General features: G+C 43.7%; 2 protein-coding genes across 6 annotated transcripts in view; one reads left to right on the top strand and one right to left on the bottom strand.

The window, feature by feature from the left end:
• ATP2A2 (ATPase sarcoplasmic/endoplasmic reticulum Ca2+ transporting 2) overlaps positions 1–8425 on the top strand; it is a 57579-nt gene extending 49154 nt beyond the window's left edge. For 2 of the 5 annotated variants that reach the window (XM_080650616.1, XM_080650619.1), the window contains 7 exons: positions 158–360; positions 2532–2617; positions 2874–3007; positions 3547–3664; positions 3747–3867; positions 5004–5065; positions 7608–8425. In XM_080650616.1, coding sequence (XP_080506742.1) covers positions 158–360; positions 2532–2617; positions 2874–3007; positions 3547–3664; positions 3747–3867; positions 5004–5065; positions 7608–7652 — 769 coding nt within the window. In that variant the 3' untranslated portion in view covers positions 7653–8425. Of the gene's footprint in view, positions 1–157; positions 361–2531; positions 2618–2873; positions 3008–3546; positions 3665–3746; positions 4842–5003; positions 5066–7607 lie in introns of those variants that run through there. The other 3 variants (XM_080650615.1, XM_080650617.1, XM_080650618.1) reach the window with 2 other exon arrangements.
• Positions 8426–11921: 3496 nt separating this feature from the next.
• The window catches only part of ANAPC7 (anaphase promoting complex subunit 7), a 35292-nt gene continuing 22520 nt past the window's right edge, over positions 11922–24693 (bottom strand). Inside the window, exon 11 of the mRNA XM_080650621.1 lies at positions 11922–12098. Coding sequence (XP_080506747.1) covers positions 12053–12098 — 46 coding nt within the window. The 3' untranslated portion in view covers positions 11922–12052. The remainder of the gene's footprint in view (positions 12099–24693) is intronic.

Below are 24693 nucleotides of genomic sequence, written 5' to 3'. Positions count from 1 at the left end.
AATAAATGTTTTGTGATTGCCCCAAAAAAAGTTATTTCAAGTATCCATTGTTGCTGTCCATTAATTTTTATGGAGGAGTAGGGCATGGTGATGCTATTTGAGTAGTGACCAAAAGTAATTTGGGATCTTTCTTTTTTTTTTCCTTGGGTGGAAACAGTATTTTCCTGACAGCAGCCCTTGGATTTCCTGAGGCTTTGATTCCTGTTCAGCTCCTCTGGGTCAATCTGGTGACAGATGGCCTGCCTGCCACTGCATTGGGGTTCAACCCTCCTGATCTGGACATCATGAATAAACCACCCCGGAACCCAAAGGAACCACTGATCAGTGGGTGGCTCTTTTTCCGTTACCTGGCTATTGGCTGTGAGTAGTTTTATATTGTTAATTTATAAACAAAATGTTTGTGAGCCAAAATTTTGTAAATTCATCCCTTAAAACAGTGGTTCTCAACCTTTCTGATGCCGCGACCCTTTAATACAGTTCCTCATGTTGTGACTCCCAACCATAAAATTATTTTCATTGCTACTTCATAACTGTAATTTTGCTACTGTTATGAATCGTAATGTAAATATCTGTGTTTTCTGATGGTCTAAGGCAGGGGTGGGCAAACTTTTTGACTCGAGGGCCACAATGGGTTCTTAAACTGGGCTGGAGGGCCGGAACAAAAGCATGGATGGAGTGTTTGTGTGAACTAATATAAATTCAAAGTAAAGGAGCGGAGGGGAGAGCAAGAGAACCCTCTGCTCTTTCGCGGGCCGGATCCGGCCCGCGGGCCGTAGTTTGCCCACGGCTGGTCTAAGGCGACCCTGTTAGCGGTTCTCAACCTGTGGGTCACGACCCACAGGTTGAGAACCACTGCTGTAGAGCCTAAGACCATCGGAAAACACAGATATTTACATTGCGATTCATTAACAGTAGCAAAATTAGTTATGAAGTAGCAACGAAAATAATTTTATGGTTGGGGGTCACCACAACATGAGGAACTGTATTAAAGGGTTGCGGCATTAGGAAGGTTGAGAACCATTGCCTTAAAAGCACATTTTGCGCCCTAACCGGTTTGGCTCAGTGGATAGAGCGTTGGCCTGCAGACTGAAAGGTCCCAGGTTCGATTCTGGTCAAGGGCATGTACCTTGGTTGTGGTCACATCCACAGTGGGAGGTGTGTAGGAGGCAGCTGATAGATGTTTCTCTCTCATCGATGTTTCTAACTCTATCCCTCTCCCTTCCTCTCTGTAAAAAAATCAATAAAATATATTTTTTAAAAAAGCACATTTTGCTACTCAATTTACAGTAAATTTAGTCCCTGTTTTAGCTCTTCATCCTGCCTTAGATCTTTGTGAGTGAGGTTTTCAGATTTAACCTATGGACAAAGGGATACAGGGATGACTCAGGCCTTACATCACTAAGATAATAAGAATGAAGACCCTTTTCCCTCATCGAGAAAAGGGACCAACCTGTGTGCTCATCAGCAGTGATTGGTAAATGCATGGAGCTCGGCCACAGGTCAGACTCTTCTCCAGATGTCACCTACGTAGACTTCATCCTCCTGAGCCAGGTGCTGGTTCTCTTCCCCATTTCATAGGTTAGGAAAGGGAGTCCCAGAGAGGTTAAATAACTTCCCTAGGGTTCCATAGAAAGGTGACTTAAAACTCAAAAAGCACACCCTGGCATCAAGTGGGCAGGCTCTTGGTCAGTCATTTCCCCTCCAATGGTAACAGCTTCTCAGGTGCCCTTCCAGAGGAGCTCTAGCAAACAGATTTTGTCTTTATTTTCTTAAGTGGTGGCGCACTGCACAGCCCTTGTGTGCTGAGCTTTGTCCTTTTGTATTTCTTCCTATGCTGGGTAATCCCCACATCAGCACATGTATAGCTAGCTGCCTTATCTCTGGCACCAGCTGCCTGCTGCACTGGTGTAGTAGGTGGGTAAGAGGGTGGGTGCACTTGCATCTTCTGGTGGATGCTACCACAGTGGAACATTCTCTCATTCTCAAGGCCCTGTGTTCTCCACTACCCCTTGTTGCTTCTGTGTAACAAACTTGCTGAATTAAAAAGTAATGGGGGAGTGGTTCCCATAATAGCCTTCAGGTATTGCCCTACTGCTCAGTATTCTGCACTAAGTGCTCTAACAGCCTTTCCACATAACGGTCCTGCCAGGCTTTTGATGGAGCAAATATACATTAGTGTACAACTGATAGCATCAGTTTGCCTAAAAGTTGTGGATGGTGTGCTCTGGTCCTACCACACTGCAGCCTTACTGTGTATTGGCTGTGGACTAGAGAAGGGCATGGCTATGGTAAAGGTCCCACTACCAAACCAGGAGAACCAGTTCCTCACAAACTGGCTGCCTGGTTCTTCATTACCACGACCCCTCTCCTTGCAGAAGCCTCGGTCCAGCTGCTTTTGCACAGGCGTTTCAGCTGTTGTTGACAGACCTTGTCTTTCTCCTGTCCTGAGGAATGGCTCACGAGGCAGCAGCTACAGTGAATGCTGCAGGCTGCAAACCCGTGTGTGTCATTGTCGTGATGTTTGTTCCCAGGTTATGTTGGCGCTGCTACTGTGGGTGCTGCTGCATGGTGGTTCGTTGCTGCTGACGGCGGTCCAAGAGTGTCCTTCTACCAGCTGGTATGTAGCCATCTTCCTTTCTGTGCCTTAGGTGCAGAGTGTTGTAAGGCCAAACAATGTTAAGCTTTCTGTGGTTTGGGTGCCTGTCAGATAATGTTAGGGCTCAATCTGCAGTTGCATTAAAAGATTATTCTGAAGGACCTGGCTTTTCTGGAAAATGGGGTGAGGTCTTGGTGTGGGTCTGTGTTGTGGACTTAGGGAATTGGTGCGTGGACTTAGGAATTGTACTTGGCTGACCATTGGGCTTTCATTGCAGAGTCATTTCCTACAGTGTAAAGAGGACAACCCGGACTTTGAAGGTGTGGATTGTGCAATCTTTGAATCCCCGTACCCAATGACAATGGCCCTCTCTGTTCTAGTAACCATAGAGATGTGTAACGCCCTCAACAGGTCAGTGAATCCTCTCGGCAAGCTGGGTGAAAGCTCTTGACAGCAGGGCGCTGTGTGATTGTGTGTGTGTGTGATCATTGATTGAGGATCACAGGAAAGCTCTTCCTTCCCAAAAAGAAAGGAGAACAAGCAGCACCTGCTTCCAAAGTGTAAGAGCCGTCATCTCCAGGAAGTAGTGGGAGTGCTTAGCCTTAAGAGACAGGGGAGGTCGCCTATATGCCAGTGTCCACAGGGAAGGAAGGAGCTTTTTCCCTTTAGCATTGCAGCTAAAAGTATCATCCAATTAAGCCAGTGACAAAAATGGAAATTTCAGAAATAGCTTAAGTGTTGAGGGCAATTGAGCAGCTTTGAGACCAAAGCCTAGATTTAAAATTGGAAGTTTGTTCTACATCTGGACATTCTTCCTTAACTTTGCTACAGTAGAAACTTTCGTCAGTAGAATTAGGTCAGTGGGTAATGCCGTTAGCCGCTGCTTATTGAAGCGTATTTCTGAACAATCTGTCACTTGTGACACGGGCCTGTTTACCTCTCTCATTTAGCTTGTCTGAAAACCAGTCCCTGCTGAGGATGCCCCCTTGGGAGAACATCTGGCTCGTGGGCTCCATCTGCCTGTCCATGTCACTCCACTTCCTAATCCTCTATGTGGAACCCTTGCCAGTAAGTAGTGGTGGGACCCAGGCTGGGGACTGGCTGCCTCTTCAGCCAAGGCTGGGGGCTTGACAAGGCTTCTGTGTTTCAGCTTATCTTCCAGATCACACCGCTGAATTTGACCCAGTGGCTGATGGTGCTGAAAATGTCCTTGCCTGTGATTTTAATGGACGAGACACTTAAGTTTGTGGCCCGCAACTACCTAGAACCTGGTAAAGAGTGTGTGCAGCCTGCCACCAAATCCTGCTCATTCTCGGCATGCACCGATGGGATTTCCTGGCCATTTGTGCTGTTCGCAATGCCCCTGGTGATCTGGGTGTATAGCACAGACACTAACTTTAGTGATATGTTCTGGTCTTGACTGACAGTTTTACATAAAGAAGATGTTTTAACTTAATCAATTTTTTTTATTGTTTAAAGCAACTGTCTATTTCTGCTGAATTTTCACATGAACATATTGGCTGGTGAAGGAGGTTTCATACTCTAGATTTTGTTTTGCTTTTTCTGACTCCAGTGGGGCAAGATTTTCCTTTTTTATACACATAATTAAAGTGTCCATTGACATGTACAGAGAACTAACACTATTTTATGCAAATATTTTTTTGTAGATGACAAAGCATGTACAGTGTTCTGTTTAATACTCATCCTTGTATAAAAAAAAATGTTGAGCCAGCAGACATTGTCAGCAAATTAATTGGCAGCAGATTTTAGGAAATGAATGTGTGTGGTTTTTTTCTAAAATGATATAGCATGTATTGTGTCTTTTGCATGATCATCCGGATTTAATCTGAGATCACAGTCTAATTTGTATTCATAAGCCAATTTTTCTGCACTGGGCAGAGTACTGCTACCTCAGTATTTTTTTGTTTGCCACTCCCTCACCCCTCTTGGTTCACCTCCACCCCTCCCCACTCTTGGCCCTGGTCCCACACTGCTCGGCTGCTTCTCCTGTAGGATTTCGATGGTTCTGTTTACATCAGTCTTAACAAGAGGTATGCCTATTCTCGCTTGTGCAGAAAACATTGTTCCAGATTTGATTGGGTTCATGTCCCCTCAGATAGTTTTTAAGGTTATTTATTTAAATGTCTAGTGTATTTTATTGTAACAGACATTGTTTTGCCAACATTGCCTATTTCAGTGGCACTTCACAATCTAGTTTAAAAAATAAAACATTTTAAATGGACAGAAAAATAACTGCCTTGTTTTTAACTCCTAAGTGGCCTAGCTTGAACTATTAACTTTCTCTTAAGTTCTTAGCTCAGACCTTTAGTTTTACTGTACTCACAGGGAAGAAGGATCCTGTTCTGCTGCATAGGTAGTTGTAAGAATTTTATTTTTTAATGTATAGGCACTGTCATCTGTGACACATTTTATGCAAGTTTCTGCTGGCCTGGTGTAGAGAACATAAGGGCAAGTGTGTGTATGTATATGTGCGTGTACGTGTTTTGTAAAATCTGTAAATAGCACATGACCAAATGAACATATTGTATAGAACTATTTTTATTTGAATGTGGCACTAACCACCACCACCGTACTATGATGCATGTTCCAGATCAGTCTTACCAACAGTGTATAAGTCATTAACAGTCCTAACTGTGGTGTTTTCCTCCAATGCCTTCCAACATCCATCAACTAACGTGAGTATTCCCTGGAATTTAGATGCTTTAACCTGAAGGTGACTGCTACCAATTGAGCGAGCTGTGTGACACTAGTGACTAAGCCCCGTGTGTCAGGCATGGCTGTGCTCTGTGGCTGTCCCTGAGAGCAGGGGCCATATGTGTGCCAGCTGCCTCAGATAGTGGCATAGCCAGATGTTCATTGCGGAGGGACTGGAGGAAGAGAAACCCATTCTGATTGGGTGAGACTGAGGCTTTGTGAGGGAGCTGTGCCTCTGCTAGTGCTGAGATAAGGTTCACAAAAAATTGTGATTCTTTTGATCTTTGTTAGCTACAAGGACTCATCCCAGAACCTTGGTTCATTAAAAAGCAAAAAGCTAGTGAAAGCAAGTAACTGAATCAGTGAACTCACGTATCCGTAGGTTCCTCTTAAATAGACCACCTTTCTTCCTCTTCTGGGTCACATCCTTTACAGCTGAGACTTGTCTTCTCTCTGCAGGGTACATTCAAGCACAGTTATTATTAGGGCAGGGCTCTGCTTGGCCAGCAGCCAACCAGCCTTGTTAGCCAGCGTGAAGGAGGCCTAGGAAGCACCTTGTGTTCAGTGGGTTGGCAGCTTCCTCCCTGTGAGGCCCTGAGTGTTCTTGTGAAGGTGTTTGGGCCCTGGTTGCTGGACCAGAAGATGTAAGTGCTGGCTGTTTTGGGGGGAAGTTAACAGGTATCAGGCAGGACAAGGAGGTGCTGCTGCCAAACCCAGAGGTCTGCGTGTGAGGAGGTGGATGTGGAGACTGCAGAGAAGGGAGGTTGGTTTGCTTGGCAAATAATGTAGGGGGGTAGTTTTGCCCATTTTAGCATCATGAGTGGTAAAGAAAAGGACCAAGTGGGATCAAATGCCAGGAGTGTGTCTTGGCTACAAACCAAAACAGGATGTCTGAGCTTGTTGGGTGGTATGTTATTCAGTGGAAACCAAACTAACTGGTCAACTTTCCCTGACTCAGTTCCTTGATTTAGTGGCCTTTACAAAGGAAGTTGAGTGCTGTGGGCTGCTGTAGGAGACATGAACAGCCCCAGATGGCCCTGGGCTGGTGTTGCCTGGTGGTTTCTCAGCTTCAGGCCCATCCCGCCCACAGAGGTAGTTTGGGCACCCACTTCCCTCAACCCAGACAGCTGAGTCCCTGTGTCTGCTCCAAATCAGGCCGCCTCAGCAATTGCGTTGCTGTGGGCACACCCTAGGAATGGGCCTCAGGTCTCCATCTTGCAGTGAGTGGCAGCCACCCAGTCCCCTCCTCACCGAACAGGAAGACACTGCTTTTGCCACCATCAGTAATTGGATGGGGCAGCATCCTCCTCAGACCCACCATGCAGGTGTTGCTAGGCAGTTCCTGCCTGAAACACTTCCCCTATGGGCCTGCAGCTCATCCCATTAGAGTGTTCTGCTTTTTGCCACTCCATGCTCACCTGGCCTTTCAGATATAGCTTTGCCCAGAAGATGACAATCTCACACATCCATCCCATTCCTGGGGCACCACTCCAGCAGCTTATTCTGCATTTAAAATACAGATAATATGTTCACGTTCTATCAGGAGAGTGTGAGCTCAAAGACAAGCAAGGCAACTGCCAGCCTCCCTCACAAGCAGCTGCTACCACATCACCCTCAAGCTGGGGCCTCAGCCCCCCTGATGTCTGTGTGGTAGGCATCCCTCAGCAGTATGAGGCCACAAGCGATAGCTCAGTGTCTGCCAAGCACCTACCCACAGCCCAGAGCCTGCTGCATCTACCGAGCTAAGTTGGCCATTGCCTTTTAAATTTAACCACCAAATTATGTCAAAGCCACCAGGCCTCTTTCTTGAAAGGGAATGGTGATAAGCAGCTGAGGTAAAGGATTTTGTCCTGAGACCAGGCAGGGCTGGGCCTGCCCCTGGGGAAGGATGGGGAGGAGGAAGCTAGAGGCTTGGTGCTGATTGCCACACTGCTCACTTCTGCTTCATGTCCCTGCACTGCTAACTGAAAAGTGTTCCTTCTCTTGCCCTTCTCAACCCTGTTCCACCTGAAGCGATTAAGCGCCTGCCTGGTGGGATTCTCCTGTCAGCCAGGGAGCTTTGCTATGTAGGCAGATGACACCAGGGATCTGTGTTGCCAAGCCAGTGTTTCCAGATGCTACCCTGTGTGGGCAGTGACTCGGGGACAGTTATCAGAAACGCTGGTCTTAAAATCTTAAAAAGATCAAGCTGAATATTCTCTTTCATCTATCACTATTAATCTTAGTCTTAAGTAGTTATTCTAACATTTCCTTCCCATGTTTCATAAAGCTGATTTCCTCTTTCTTTCCTTTTCAGCAATACTGGAGTAACCGCTTCCTAAGCCATTTTGCAGAAATGTAAGGGTGTTCGGTTGCGTGCATGTGCGTTTTTAGCAACACATCTACCAGCCCTCTGCATGATTGAAGTTGGGGGGCGGGGGGAGAAAAATAGGAAAAAAGCCCCCAACTCATTGTGTGTTACGTGGAGGAAATGTGTACTACCAATGAGATTTTTAGCTTTTAAATCAAAGTAATAATTACAAATGTACAACTTAGCTTAATGAATCAGAAAGCCTATCCAGAGAATTTTGGTTTCTTTGCTGCAAGAAGAATGAGGTTCTGAAACCTTATCCAAAAACTTAGACACCATCAGCCAAGTCTCCATGCTTCTCTGTCCAAAATGTCATAGCTTATATAAATGTACAATATTCAATATTCAGTTGTAATGCATGCCTTCAGTTGTAAGTAACCAGATTTCTCTACAGTGTCATTGAAACATGCTACTTTTTAATTGGCCCTGTACAGTTTTGCTTATTTATAAATTTATTGAGAACACTACAGGTGTTGAATGGTTAAAATGTAGGCCTCCAGTTCATAACTTGTTAAATTTTGAGTGTGCAAACAGCTATTTTGCGCTGTATTAAGTGTAACTTATTTAATGAAATCAGAAGCAGTAGACAGATGTTGGTGCAATACAAATATTGTGATGCATTTATCTTAATAAAATGCTAAATGTCAATTTATCACAACGCATGTTTGACTTTAGACTGTAAATAGAGATCAGTTTATTTCTGTGCTGGTAACAAGCATTGCACAGACATGGTTTCAGGTAAATAAATCTATTCTACAAGTTCATAGTGTGGTGTTGACTGTTCTCCTATGAGAGGGGTGGGTGATGTGCTTTGAGGGCCTGCAGCCCTGAGCAGTTTTGCCCTCGTATAGATAAAAGTAAGGGGGGTAAGTTGTTGGAGAGCAGAGTGGTAGAAGGTCTGCTTATGTGATAAGATTTATAAAATATTCCTGCCCTGGCTCCGTCTCCCACCAGTGGAATTTTCAGAAATAACGATTTAAAAGTTGCCAGCTTGGAGACTGTGTAGCAATGGAGAGATGGTTCTAACACTGTTCAGATTCTACCTTCCTATTGTTAATAGAGAAAATAGGACTGAAGAAGTCCTGAAATTCATTCATTTGGTGGTTATTTAGTGCTTATCTGCCAGGGGTGGATATGGGCCTTTTCTCTATTTTATAAATTTCCTAAGATGATTTTTTTGTCACTTAAAAAAGAAAAAGGAATCGGGGGATACAAGAGTAGTTGGATGATTCTATAAACCAATAAATACAAGCCCTATCAACTCTACAGATATGGAATAACCATTTGATTAAATTTAACATCCAGATTATAACTCCCATTTTATAACATGAAAAATAAGCCAGAAGTATTGAAACACCAGAATTACTCACCATCCTCCATTGCCCACTACTTAGCACTGTTCTGGAGAGTTGTGGCCATCAGACAAGGGAAAATGCCTAGAATTAAACAAAAAAGCAGCGTTCATATATCGGATCCATTGGAAGGAACATCTGGTTCTTAGGAAAGTTTAATTTGGGGGGAGAATGGGGAACTGACATATTAATGTGAAGGATATATAACTTATATGCTAATGATACATGAAAATACCAATAGGTAATTTAATCAAATAGAAAGGTGGCATTTAAGCTTAGTAGGTAAAAATTGGGTTATTCATTATGCCAGAGGTCATCTTGGGGGGGAGGGAGAAGAGCTGTATCCCCTATACCCAATCAATGACAAATGGATCAAAAGACTTGAAAATGAAACTATATCCCCAAAAGAAAAATGTCTAAATGATATAAACAAAAGAAAACTTGAATGATTTACACAACCCACTGGCAAATTAAAATCAATGAGCATTTTATGCCCATCAAATGAACAAAAAAATGGATCTTCTAATATCTAGGGTGTGGAGAATGGGCCCTCACATTGCAGAACTGGGTAAAATTACAGATGCTCGTAAGATACAACCCAGCAGGTCCACTCCTACCTTAGAATTTTTCACACCATTATCAAGACGTTTATAAAAGAAAAGTATTGGAGACAACCTAAATAACCATTTTCTTGCTGCTGTTAGGTACATTTGAGGCACATCGAAGTCACACTCTGCAGCAACGAAAAAGAAACCGGAGGTATCAACAGCGATAAATCTCCCTGCACAGTGAAACCATGTGCAGTGTATATCAACTTCAAAATATGCAAAACAAGAGGACCATGTAATAGCTAATCTGGCCTTAGCACATCTGTGCTAAGACACATGCACTACTAGAGTCTAAATCAATGCACAGCTTCATGGGAAAGTCTTACAAAAAATGTCAGCTAAACTAAGCCAAAAGTAGATTTACATTTCAAGTGCAAACTCCTCAGCTCCGGGTGGACTAGTAGCAAACCCATCAGTAACAACTCCGAAGACACCAGCTATAGGGGAAATGATAGGATAGTGGTTAGTTCCAGGAGGAAGGGAGGTGGGAGAAGGGCAGGTGGTCAGGGCTTCGCCTCTCAGTAATGCTTCGTTGCTATGTATATAGGTGTTCATTGTGCCTGTTTATATGAGATTTAAAAAGCAAGGCATGAAAGTATCAGGAGAAAACATGGAAGAAGAAGAAAAGCCTTTCTTTCTAAGCATGGAACAAAATCCTGAAAGACTGATAAACTGACTATATAAAAATGTAAAATTTTCATATAGAAATGTAAAAATTCCAGAATAGACTGTAGCTCTCTAGAGTTAGGAAAAGAGATTTGCTGTGCATGACAAAGAGCATATTCTGTTCACATATGCTTGGCAAAGATCAAACTTTGATATTGATCTCTCCCCTTTGCAGCTGGCATTAGGAAAACAAGTACTTGTGCTGATGGTGAGAATATAAATTGGCCCAATCTCTGGAGGGCAATTTGATAATATGTGATATTTTTGAAAATGCATAACCTCTAATCAAGCACTTGAATATTATATAGTCCTCAAAAACAAGGTAGATCTGTGTGTACTGGCAAGGAGCGATGTCTAATATATATTGTCTGCCCAGTAAAAGATTCAAGTGCAGAGCAGTGTATAATATTCTATCATTCGCGTTAGAAAGGAGAAAGTTAACAGTTTCCAGCAATGCTCGCTGAGAATAACTGAGAACACTATGATACAGATGGCAGATGGTGGGTGCCAGGTTTCTCACTGTTAGAGTGGGAGGTTACAAATAAGCAAGGGGAGAAGTCTAGAATGATCCACACAGTAATGAATTACAGTTGGAGACGCCAGGATGAACTCATATTTAGCTTGATATAGATGATTCCTTACAGGACTATTTCTAGTTATCTAATAAAAGCCCAATAATGCTAAGTGTCCGGTTATCTGGTTGTCTGTTCAACCAAAGTGTAATATGCTAATGATATGCTAAGGCCGCTCAACTGCTCGCTATGACATGCACTGACCACCAGGGGGCAGACGCTCTGACCAATGGATTAGCTTGCTGCTGGGGTCTGGCTGACTGGGACTGAGCAAGATGGGCCAGACACGCCCTGGAGCCCTCTTGCAGTCCCTCCCTGGCTGGCCAACCTCCCTCGTCTCTCCCTGGCCCCGATCATGCACCAGTGGGGTCCCTCAGCCTGGCCTGTGCCTCTCACAAATCTGTGCTGAGGGACCACCCCCCCACCCTGAGTGCGTGAATTTCATGCACCGGGCCTCTGGTGTGTATATAAATATGTGTTTCCTTGCATTGTCAACTGAGGGGTGAGGGCAAGGACACTAGTAGTTTTAGGTTTCTAACACCATTCTCCAATAAAAGGAATCAAGCCTCCTTGGAGAAATGGCTGATTCTAGGGCTGGGATAGGAAACAGACAGCACATGCCTGCAGAACACTGGAGCCAGAGAGTAAGGAAGCGCTCAAAAATCAAAACAACAATGATGGGGTCATGTCAAAGAGACACAGAAGCCAAATGAAAAAGCTCCAAATGGCCAAAGTTGGAGCAATCTGAGAAAGTGGCACTGGACTATAATCCAAAGTATAAAATACATTTCCACGAGTCCATAGTGTACATAAATGAGACTAGAAATTTCCCATACAGAAGAGTTCCACATAAATACTCTGCCCTCAAGAAGGGACACATAACTCCCTATTCCTTAAGTGTGAGCTGTACATACAGTGTGGATGGGGAAAGTAAACCATAGTGGAGAAACCTGACAGACACTACCTCAGCCAAGTGAGGTCATCTTGAGAGCATGTCCCTATGGTCTGAAGTGATAAGAGTGGCATCTTACCTGTGATCTTCCTCTCCCCTAAAGCATATAACCTCAGTTTAATCAAAGGCAAAATATCTGACAAATCTGAAAAGACATTCTGCAAAATACCTGACATTCCTTAAAAACTGCCGAGGTCATCAAAAACAAGGAAAATCTGAGAAACTCACAGCCAAGCGGAGCCTAAGGACACGCAGTGACTGGATGTAACACTACACTGGATGGGATCCTGGAACAGAAAGAAGCAAAAATTAAAGAAATCTGAATAAACTATGGGCTTAGTTAATAATAACGTACAAATATTGACCTGTAATAATGTATAAGTAATGTGACAAATGTACCATATAGCTGTAAAATGTTAATAATAGAGAAAACTGAGTCTGGAGTATATGGAAGTTCAAAGATTATTTTAAAATGCTGGAATAAATATTTTTTAAATCCTTATAGAAGTATCAAAGAACTACAAAATGGTACATAATTTCCAGGCCAAAATCTAAGAGAATGCAAGCGAGAGAAATGCAAGAGAATGCAAAATCTAAGAGAATGCAAGCACTTCTCTCCCAGTAAACTAAGCTGTGAAAACAGGCAAGGTTTTGAGAGCTTACAGAGCACAAAAGGCGAAATCAAAATTCAGGGCCCACCAAAAGTGGGAAGTCTCCTCGGACATCAAGCTGTGATCCCGAAAGACTAAAACTGCAGGGAAGAGCAAACCAGCAGTGTACCTGCCCTCCCTTCCCCAACACTCAAAAGCCTGTAGGCAGCATTGCCTTGGTGCTGAGCAGAACCAGGAAAACATGCCCACCCTGGAGAGAGTGTAAACACTGGCGACAGAATTGGCAGCCCAAACTCTATCCCAGGGGTGTTCTATGAAACCCCTATGTAAACCCTCTAGATGCACCTTCATTTTATGTGTTGGGAGATCCACACACTTATTTTTCAAAGCAGCACGCAATAAGGGTTAACCAGGTACACAAGAAAACAAGGCACCTGCGTGAGAGCCAGCAGAGGTTCACATTACAGACCTACCCAGACTTCACATAGCAGAAATATGAAAGGTCATAAAACATCCATGCTTACAGTAGTCCCCCCCTTATCCATAGGGGTCTTGAAAAAAGAAAAGCTGAAAAATATAGTAGACTGAGAAAACTGACAAAACATACATTTTATCATAGTTTCAGAAGACGAGAATGAGAAGGCTATTATTCAAAGTGATAGTGGCTGAGAATTTTCTAAAACTGATAAGAGCAATACACAATTGCAAGAATCCCAACAAATCACAAAGAGGAAAACTATAAAAAATCAGCCCTAGACATAGTATACTGAGCTACGAAAAAACAAAACCAAAGAAAAATCTTAAAAGCAGCAGAGGAGAATAAAAAAGGCACTGCTTTTTTTTAAATCCTCACCCAAGAATATTTTTTCCATTGATCTTCAGAGAGAGGGGGAGAGACAGAGAGAGAGAAACATCATTGTACGAGAGACACATTGATTGGTTTCTTCCCACACAGGGTACCCTGACCAGGGCCAGGATTGATCCTGCAACTGAGGTACATGCCCTTGACCGAAACTGAACCACAACCCTTTAGTCCACGGGATGATGCTGTAACCACTGAGCCAAATCAGCTAGGGCAAAAAGGCATTACTTTTAAAGGGTGACAGGTCACTGCTGACTTCACAACAACCAGTGGAGACCAGAAAACGGCAGAATGACAGCTACATTGCTGTAAGAAATTACTGGCAATCTAGAATTGCAACCTGGAGAAAATATACCGTATTTAAAGAGTCAAGGTAAAATAAAGATAATTTCAGACAAACCAAGAGTTCTTCACCAGCAGACTCATATGAAGGGAAATTCTGGAAGGGGCCGGAAGTAAACCATCTAAGTGATCGGAGGAGCGGGAGGAGATAGATCCCGGCTAGCTTCAGATGCAGACACACTGGTCAGTATGTAATCAGAGGCAAGACTAACAAATCTACAGAAGGAAAAAAATGAAAGAAAGCTAAAGGAACAAATAGGACACTAGACGATGACAGAGCCAACCTCAAATGCTATAACCTATAACAACATTGTAAGAAAGTACATTGTAAGAATGTAATAAATGTTATTCCTGACTCAAGTGTGACCCAGATGTTCTCCTTTAGAAAAGCAGTCTGTGCTTCTCACCAATAATTAATTCTCAGAAAGAAAAACTGAACAACCCCATTTACCATTGCAGCAACAACAAAAAAAAGTGAAATAATTAGGAATAAACTTAACCAAGGAGGAGAAAGACTTATACTCGGAAAACTATAGGACATTGAAAAAAAAAGAGATAGCCCTGACCGGTTTGGCTCAGTGGATAGAGCGTCGGCCTGCGGACTGAAGGGTCCCGGGTTCGATTCCGGTCGAGGGCATGTACCTTGGTTGTGGGCACATCCCCAGTGGGAGGTGTGCAGGAGGCAGCTGATCGATGTTTCTCTCTCATTGATGTTTCTGACTTTCTATCCCTCTCCCTTCCTCTCTGTAAAAAATCAATAAAATATATTAAAAAAAAAAGAAAAAGAAAAAAAAAGAGATAAAGATATAAACAAGTGGAAGAATATACCGTGTTCATGGATTGGTAGAATTAACATAATTAAAATGTCCATATTACCCAGGGCAATCTACAGATTCAATGCAATCCCTATTAAAATACCAACAGCATATTTCACAGACCTAGAACAAATACTCCAAAAATTTATACGGAACCAAAAAGACCCTGAATAGCCGCAGCAGTCTTAAGAAAGAAGAGCAAAGTAGGAGGAATCACAATACCAGATATCAAGTTATATTTCAAAGCCACTGTAATCAGAACAGCCTGGTACTGGCACAAGAACAGGGATATAGATCAATGGAACAGAATAGAGACCCCAGAAATCTACCAAAGCCATTACGTTCAATTAATATTTGACAAAGAAGGCAAGAGCATACAATGGAGTCAAGACAGTCTCTTCAATAAATAAGTGTTGGGAAAATTGTACAGATACATGCAAAAAAATGAAACTAGACCACCAACTTATATCATACACAAGAATAAACTCAAAATGGATAAAAGACTTAAATGTAAGTCATGAGATCATAAAAAGCCTAGAAGAAACCATAGGAAGCATAACCTCAGACATCTCTCATAGTAATATGTTTGCAGATACATCTCCTAGGGCCGTGGTCGGCAAACTGTGGCTCCCGAGCCACATGCGGCTCTTTGGCCCTTTGAGTGTGGCTCTTCCACAAAATACCACAGCCTGGGCGAGTCTATTTTGAAGAAGTGGCATTAGAAGAGTTTAAGTTTAAAAAATTTGGCTCTCGAAACTAGAAACACGAATCAGAAAGGAATATGCACCCCTATGTTCATAGCAGCACAATTCACCATAGCTAAGATTTGGAAACAGCCTAAGTGCCCATCAGCAGATGAGTGGATTAAAAAACTGTGGTACATCTACACAATGGAATACTACGCTGCGGTAAAAATAGGAGTTCTTGCCCTGACCAGTTTGGCTCGGTGGATAGAGCGTCGGCCTGCGGACTCAGGGGTCCCGGGTTCGATTCCGGTCAAGGGCATGTACCTTAGTTGTGGGCACATCCCCGGTGGGGGGGTGTGCGGGAGGCAGCTGATTGATGTTTCTGACTCTCTCTCCCTCTCCCTTCCTCTCTGTAAAAAAAATCAATAAAATATATTAAAAAAAAAAAAAAAGGAGTTCTTACCATTTGCAACAACATGGATGGAGATGGAGAGCATTATGCTAAGTGAAATAAGCCAGGCAGAGAAAGATAATCACATGATCTCACTCATTTGTGGAATATAATGAACAACATAAACTGATGAACAAAAATAGATCCAGAGACAGAGAAACATCAATCAGAGTGTCAAACCTTAGGGAAGGTAGGGGAGGGTGGGGGTAAGGGGGGGAGATCAACCAAAGGACTTATATGCATGCATGTAAGCCTAATCAATGGACACAGACAACAGGGGGGTGGGGGCATGAATGGGAGGTGGGGGGTATGGGGAATAAGGACACATATGTAATACCTTAATCAATAAACAAATTTTTAAAAAAATTTGGCTCTCAAAAGAAATTTCAATCGTTGTACTGTTGATATTTGGCTCTGTTGACGAATGAGTTTGCCGACCACTGTCCTAGGGCAAAGCTAACTAAGGAGAAAATAAGCAAATGGGATTTCATCAAAATAAAAAGCATCTGCACAGCAAAAGAAACCATCAACAAATGAAAAGGAAGCCACTGTAGGGAGAACATATTTGGGTTAATAAACAAAATATATAAGGAAATCATACAACTTAACAAAAGGAAGACAAACCATCCAATTAAAAAATGGGCAAAGAGCCGAAACCGGTTTGGCTCAGTGGATAGAGCGTCTGCCTGCGGACTGAAGGGTCCTGGGTTCGATTCCGGTCAAGGGCATGTACCTTAGTTGCGGGCACATCCCCAGTGGGGGGTGTGCGGGAGGCAGCTGATCGATGTTTCTCTTTCATCGATGTTTCTAGCTCTCTATCCCTCTCCCTTCCTCTCTGTGAAATATCAATAAAATATATTTTTTAAAAAAAATGGGCAAAGGACCTAAAGAGGCACTTCTCCAAAGTGGACATGTAGATGGCCAAGAGACATGAAAAAATGCTCAAAGTCACTAATCATCAGAGAGATGCAAATTTAAATGACAATGAGGTATCACCTCACACCTGTCAGAGTGGTTAACATCAACAAATCAACAAATGACAAGTGCTGGTGATGTGGAGAAAAGGGAACCCTAGTACACTGCTGGTGGGAATGCAGACTGGTGTAGCCATTATGGAAAGTAGTATGAAATTTCCTCAAAAAAATTAAATATGGAACTGCCATTTAACCCAATGATCCCACTTCTAGAACATATCCTAAGAAACCCGAAACACAGAAACCTGAAACACTGATCAGGAAGAATGTGTGCACTCCTATGTTCATAGCAGCACAATTTACAATAGCTACGATCTGGAAACAGCCCAAGTGCCCATCAGTAGACAAGTAGATAAAAAAGCTGTGGTAGCCCTAGCTGGTTTGACTCGGTGGATAGAGCATCGGCCTGCGAACTGAAGGGTCCTGGGTTTGATTCTGGTCAAGGGCACATGCCTGGGTTGTGGGCTTGATCCCCAGTGGGCAACGTGCAGGAGGCAGCCGATCGATGATTCTCTTCTCTCATCATTGATGTTTCCATAGCTCTCTCCTTCTCCCCTCCTCTCTGAAAATCAATAAAAATATATTTAAAAAAACAACAAAAGCTGTGGTACACTTATACCATGGGATACTGCGCAGCAGTAAAAAGATCTCTTACCCTTTGAGACAGCACGGAGGGACTTGGAGAGTATTAATCTAAGTGAAATAAGCCAGTCAGAGAAAGACAAGTATCATATGATTTCCCTCATATGTGGGATCTAATGAACAAAATAAACTGTTGAACAAAATAGATCCAGAGACACAGAAGCATTAAACACTGTCAAATTCCAGAGGGAAGGCGGGGATAGGTGAGTGGGTGGGAAGAGATCAACTAAAGAACTTGTAAGCATATATGCATAACCCACAGACAATAGGGTGGTAGAGGCCTGAGGCAGGATCAGGCTAATAAGGGGTTAATGGGAGAATAAAGGGAACTTATGTAATACTTTCAACAATAAAGATTTTTTAAAACCAACAAAAATAAATAAAAAGAAGCCAATGACAGTAACAAGAGTGATAAGGTACATCAACTCCATGAATAAAACCTGTTGGAAACCATCACAACTCTTGTTACAGCGTATATATCTGATTTATTAAAACAAAGTAGCCCTAACCAGTTTGGCTCAGTGGATAGAGTGTCAGCCTGTGGACTGAAGAGGGTCCCTAAGTTTGATTCCAGTGTGGGGTGTGCAGGAGGCGGCCAATCAATGATTATCTCATCACTGACGTTTCTCTTTCTCCCTCTCTGAAATAAAAAATATATATATTTAAAAAACAAGGAGTAAACATATGCTATTGAATAACAATAAATAAATAAATAAATAAATAAATAAATAAATAAATAAATAAATGTAGCCTAAAAAATACCTCACCAACCCTCCTCAAAATTGTCAAGATCATCAAAAACAAGGAAAGTCTGAGAAACTTTCACAGCCATAAGAACCCTTTGGAGACATACTAAAAGTAATGTGCTGTCCTAGATGGGATCCAGGACAGATAAAGGACATTAGGTAAAAAAGGAAATTTGAATAAACTATGGACTTATATTATGGTATCAATCTTGGTCATTCATTGTAAGAAATATACCATACTAATGTACTGTGGGCAGGGCATATGGGAACTCTCTGTACTATCCACTTAATCCTATATAATAGGTAATATGCAAATTAACCATCACTCCAACACACAAGATGGCTGCCCCCATGTTGTCAAAGAAGGCCTCCCTATGTGGACACAAGATGGCTGCCACAAGATGGCCAGCAGGGGAGGGCAGTTGGGAGGGACCAGGCCTGCAGGGGAGGGCAGTTAGGGGTGACCAGGCTGGCAGAGGAGGGCAGTTGGGGGAAACAAGGCCGGCAAGGGAGGGAAGTTAGGGGTGACCAGGCCGACAGGGGAGACCAGTTAGGGGTAATCGGGCCAGCAGGGGAGCAGTTAGGCGTCAATCAAGCTGGCAGGGGAGTGGTTAGGGGGTGATCAGGCTGGCAGGCAGAAGTGGTTAGGGGCAATCAGGAAGGCAGGCAGGCGAGCAGTTGGGAGCCAGCAGTCTTGGATTGTGATAGGGATGTCCGACTGCCCGTTTAGGCCCGATTCCAGTGGCAGTCGGACATCCCTCGAAGGGTCCCAGATTGGAGAGGGTGCAGGCTGGGCTGAGGGACACCCCCCCCCTGCACGAATTTCATGCACCGGGCCTCTAGTTTTTCTATAAATGTAAAACTACTCTAAAAAGAATGTCTATTACTAAAAAATGAGTTATAGCAACAATATGAATCAATTTCTTAAATAATGTTAAGCAAAAGGTATGCTGAAGTACAGGCAACATGACTGTACATTAAGTTCAAGAACAAGCAAACAAAAGTGTTGTTTAGGATAAAAAAAATGGTAAAACTGAAAATAGAACAGTATAATTTTACAGTTGAGCAAAATGAGCTCACCATTTGCACAAGGTTCACAGAATCCAGGGTCAGCCTGGCCTGCATGGCTCAGTGGTTGAGAGTCTACCTATGAATCAGGAGGTCACTGTTTGATTCCCAGTTGTCAGGGCACATGCCCGGGTTGCGGGCTCAATTCCCGGGGTGTGCAGGAGGCAGCCAATTGGTGAATCTCTCTCATCACTGATGTTTCTCTCTCTCCCTCTCCCTTCCTCTCTGAATCAATAAAAATATATATTAAAAAAAAAAAAGAATCCAGGGTCAGAAAATAAAGTATAAAAACAAAATTCAGAATAATGGTTGCCTTTGGCAGGGTTGGGGCAGAGGAGGGTGGGAAGACAGAGGAAATAGGATGTGATCAGATTTGAGCACAGAGCAGGTTTCTGGGATTGTGGAAATGTTCTATTTCTTATCCTGGGTGGAGTGATAGCTGCATTTTATGTGATTCTTCAAACACTACATATTTTGTCATATACCTTTATATGTATGCTGTATTTTGCAAATTTTACATTTTATTAAAAAATAAAAGAACTATTTCTCTGGCCTCAAAGCAAGCTCTGTCTGGGCCCTGGTACACTGGAGAATTATTGTGTAGGAAAGCCACCCTCCTGTATCTCCTTAGGGGTCTCAACACGACCTTGACCTCCAAGGTGTCTCCCGCTGGCCTTCCCTTAGCTGATGGAAGATGCCCTCCTGGTCAACACATGGATGGCTTGAGTGCATGCCCAACAGTCCAGAAAAAGCTCCAGATGGGGACAGTGCATAAGGGTCATCTCTGTCCCTTCCTATCACACACTGTCAGGCTCAGCCTGAGCCTTGTGGGCCTTGGGAGTCAGTCAGCTTGTTTCAGCCCATCAAGGATGGGGCTTTAAGTCTGGGCACCAACAAAGTTGGAGGGCAGAGGCCTCTCTCAGGACAGATCCCCGATTGCTGCCATTCCCACTCAATTCCTGGACAAAATCCTCACTGCCCCAAGGGACTGATAAGGGAGATGGGTGACAGGCCAAGTGGAATGAAGTCATGGGTAAAGATGATCCAAAAATTAACAAATTATTTTCCTGGGCCAGAGGCCCATGCAGGACTAAATCTGGCACTGAGAGGGGCTCAGGGCAAATCTGTTGATCTAGCACCAAAGGGGGCCCAGCCCATGGGCCAGAGAGCAAGGCTCATGACCCCAAAGGGACAAGATGTAGACCTGGGAGGGCCACTCCCCTCCTATACCCCACCCCCGACCCCAGGGCTCGATTGCCAACATCCCTCCCACAAAGCCCCTATACCCAACAATAGGGAAAGGGGACCCGGCTGTCTGAGTACTTTTCCAAAGGAACATGGAGGCACAGACAGGCTAAGGGACCTGCCTACAACCACACAGCCAGTGACAGGCCATGGACCTGAGGCTCCCATCTGGTGGTGGAGAGAGGCCCTCCCTCTGAGAGGCCCAGTCCTCCTATTGGGAAAGTGGGGGTCCTCCAAGAGAGCCTTGAAGGAAGAATGGAAACTTAGAGAGGATACAAAAGTCAGCATCTCCCCGTCCCCTGAACCAGGAAAGATCCGACCTCAGTCCAGAAAACACTCCCCAACCCAGAGCCAACAGGGCCGTCCTATGGGAGAAGGGGCCCCAAATTCCAAAGGCCCAAGAAAGCGAAGGCAGAGTCCACAAACTCACAGCTCCAGCAAGAGGAAGTGAAGCGGGAGTTTCAGTCCCATTTCACTGGGGTAGCCGGTGGAGGCCACAGGTCAGCCTGAGCTCACAGATTTACTGCAGAGAAGACTGGCCAGCTCCCTTGGAAGTTCTAAAAAAGATCATTATACCCTTTCACTCAGAAATCCTCCTCCTGGGAATTTACCCAAAGAAGGAAAGGGCTGTGAGCACAAAAGTCACCAGAGGGTTGTTTATAAAATGACAAACACTGGGAGATTTAAATGGCCAGTGAGAGCTGTGTCCTGATGGTGCTGCCCTTGCCACAGGGTTTGGCAGCCTTTAAAACCAGCAAGCCTGTGTGTGGATTTGAAGAGCACAGACATGTGCTTAAGTCGGCTATTTTCCCTTTAACAGACTATAAAATTGTGTAGAGATCACAGTTAAGATAGTATTGAAGCTACAGGGGGAAAATCCCAGACAAAAACAGCCAACATGGCCCTGACTGATTTGGCTCAGTGGATAGAGCGTCGGCCTGCGGACTGAAGGGTCCCAGGTTCGATTCCGGTCAAGGGCATGTACCTTGGTTGCGGGCACATCCCCAGTAGGGGGTGTGCAGGAGGCAGCTGATCGATGTTTCTCTCTCATCGATGTTTCTAACTCTCTATCCCTCATCCCTTCCTCTCTGTGAAAAATCAACAAAATATATTAAAAGCCAACATGTCTGAGACTCAGTTTGCTCATCTATTAAATGAGTCTAATTCCACCCATGCTTCAGTGTGTGAGGCTAAGGATGTGATGACATAGGCCAGTGGTCGGCAAACTGCAGCTCGTGACCACCGACCTAGACTCTCGATTCCAATAATTACAGGCTGTTGTTCCTTGTGATTAAGCCCCTATCCCAGTGATCGGCAAACTCATTAGTCAACAGCGCGGCAAACCGCGGCACGCAAGCCACATGGGGCTCGAGAGCCCCAGTTTGCCGACCACTGCCCTGGGCAAAGGGCTTGCCTCATTGCCTGACCCAGATGAGTGCTCAAGAAATAGCAGCTTAAGCAAATCAAAATGATTGAGTATTTATCACATCTAAGACTGGGGGAACCAAAAATGCTGGTGACACCAGCACTGGCAAGGCTGTGGGAAATAGGCACTCCCATCTTTTTGGAGAGCAATCTCACAGAAACCTCAAAGCACATACTCTGAGATCCAGAAATTTCACTCTAAGGAATTTGACCTCTGCATGTTTTTGGAATATTATGCAAACATGTTTGTGACAGTGCAAACTACTGATCAAATAAACAAAAAAACCCAAATGCCCACCAAAGCAGACGGGTTACAGAAACTATGCCATCCACAGAATGAGATTCTGTGAAATTGTCAGAACCAACAAGGAAGAGCACATTGACACCACTGTGTGTACAGCATGACCATTTGGTACACTTTATATATACATATCATTAGTTAAAAGCTCCATACCATTTTTCTACAGATAGTACAGAAACTTATTTTGCAGAGACAGGGATTCAGTAAAGATTGGGAAGTAATATATTTTAAATTTTATATTTCTCTCTGAATTTTTTAAACCATGTGTTCATTTTGCTAAGAGAAAAAACACAGGGACAAAATGGCATCATTCATGCTAAAAGCCCATGAACTAAACCTAGATTTAATACCTGATCGAACTATGGTTTTAACCTCTTCTAGAGTCAAAATAGTTTTTTAAAATATATTTTTATTTCAGAGAGGAAGGGAGAGAAATATCAATGAGGAGAATCATTGATCGGCTGCCTCCTGTACACCCCCCACTGGGGGGAATGTGCCTCAACCAGATATTGAACTGTGACCTCCTGGTTCCTAAGTCCATACTTAATCACTTTACCACACCAGCTGGGCCCAGAATCGTAATTTTAACCAGTCTGGAATTTTCTGGTTAAACACCAGTAATCTATCACATGGGCCCTGAACAGGCAATCTGCATGATAAAACCCTCACCCTTCTCTTCCCCCATAGAAAGATGTCCCAGCCCCCGAAATAACCCTTTCTTTTCTTTTGTCAGTAGCCCCTTTACTCCTTCTGCCTATAAAAACCTTATATTTTGCACAGCCCTTCCGAGTGCCCTTCTGAATGAGATGCTGCCTGATTCATGAATCGCTTTAATAAAGCCAATTAGATCTTCAAATTCACTCAGTTGAATTTTGTTTTTCAACAGTTTATGTTATATATATGACAAATACTTGTGTTAACAGGGTTATTTGGATGGCAGAATTATAGGCCATTTCTTTACTGTTTTAAGGTTTTCAAAGTATATATAACAAAATTTACCATCTTAATCATTTTTAAGTGCAATTCAGTGGCATTAAGTACATCCAACTTGTTGTGTCATCACCATCACAGATCTCCAGAATTTTTTCAACATTCCAAATGGAAACTCTGCCCCATAAACACTAACTTCCCATTTATTTCCCCTCCTTCCAGCCCCTTCTGCATGTCTATGAATTTGATTCCTCTGGGGATCTCATCTACAAGTGGAATCATACAGTATTTGCCCTTCTGTAACAGGCTTATTTCACTTAGCATAATGTCCTTAATTTTCATCCATGCTATAGCATATAGTCTTCAAAAGGATTTCCTTCCTTTTGAAGACTATATTACATTCCATTGTATGGATGTTGCAGCTCGTTTATACATTCATCCATCCAACAATGGACCCTTGGGTTGCTTCCATCTTTGCCTATTATGAATGCTACTGCCATGAACATGGGTGTGCAGATATCTGTTCAAGATCCTGCTTCAATTCCTTTGGGTATTGCTAGATCATATGGCAATTGTTCAAATTTTTTAAGAACTGCCAGACTGTTTTCCACAGTGGCTATATCCTTTACAATACCACCCGCAATGCACCAGGGTACTCTTATTTTAAAATTGTTTTCTTTTAATGGCTGCTAAGGAGACTGACTTGAGGGCTTTAGGCTTATTCCCAGTGTTACTGCCACTGTGTGGTTTCTGAAATACATGATATGTTCTGTGCTGGCAACAAGTGAAATCTTCCACAGCAATCTGGGAAACCCCACACACGTTAACCCCGACTAGTGGCAGCCCGGGTGCAGCAGGGCCAGGTCAGAAGACAGAAGCCTACCCTTCATGCCTCTCCTGCTGCCCCAGGTAGGGAGGCTCCTGAAGAAAGTGGAAAACCTTACTAGGGCACTTACCTCTACAGAGGACCTTCCAATGCCAGGTATTCCTGGCAGGCCTGATGTGACCACTGCCCACAGAGGCCAAGGTGAAGTGCTTGTTGAGTCAGGCTTCACTGCCTGTCAGCAGAAAATTCGGTCCTGGGCAGCAGGCAGTTCTGCGGCTTTGGAGCTGGCTGAGCTGGCCTGGGCATGGGCCCCAGAGACTGGTCATGGGAGTTGTTCCCACTCACAGGGAGCTACTTTGAGGTCTCCAGGAGCCCTCTGAAGTCAGGCCTGCAGCTTCTGGGGCCCTCCAACCCCCTCTCTTAGTTTTCTCAAGATTTGGACCAGGGAATACCTGTATTAGAAAAGAAAGTCATGCCCTAACTGGTTTGGCTCAGTGGACAGTGTCAGCCTGCGGACTGAAGGGTCCCAGGTTCGATTCTGGTCAAGGGCATGTACCTTGGTTGCAGGCACATCCCCAGTAGGGAGTGTGCAGGTAGGCAGCTGATCGATGTTTCTCTCTCATCGATGTTTCTAACTCCCTATCCCTCTCCCTTCCTCTCTGTAGAAAAATAAAATATATTTTTTAAAAAAGAAAGAAAAGGAAGTCAGGGTGGGAGTGATAAAAGATGCAGACTCCTGAGCCCAGATCCTGGATTTGGATTAAGATTTTGTACTGGGCCTGGAAATCTGCATCATTGAAAAGCATGATCAAGTTTGGAAAGTGGATTTGGGAAATAGTTGGCCTCATCCTCTGAGGAAGAATTCAAAGGCAGGGCTGTGGCCCCCGATCTAAGGCTGGCAAGGAAAGCTCCCGACATCAGCCCTGTAGGGACCATGTCTGCCAGGTCTTTGGCACAC

Source organism: Plecotus auritus (genome assembly GCF_963455305.1).
Source record: "Plecotus auritus genome assembly, chromosome: 13".
NCBI classification, from domain to species: domain Eukaryota; kingdom Metazoa; phylum Chordata; class Mammalia; order Chiroptera; family Vespertilionidae; genus Plecotus; species Plecotus auritus.
The sequence above is the reverse complement of the archived record's forward strand: the minus strand, read 5'-3'. Positions and strand labels throughout refer to the sequence as shown.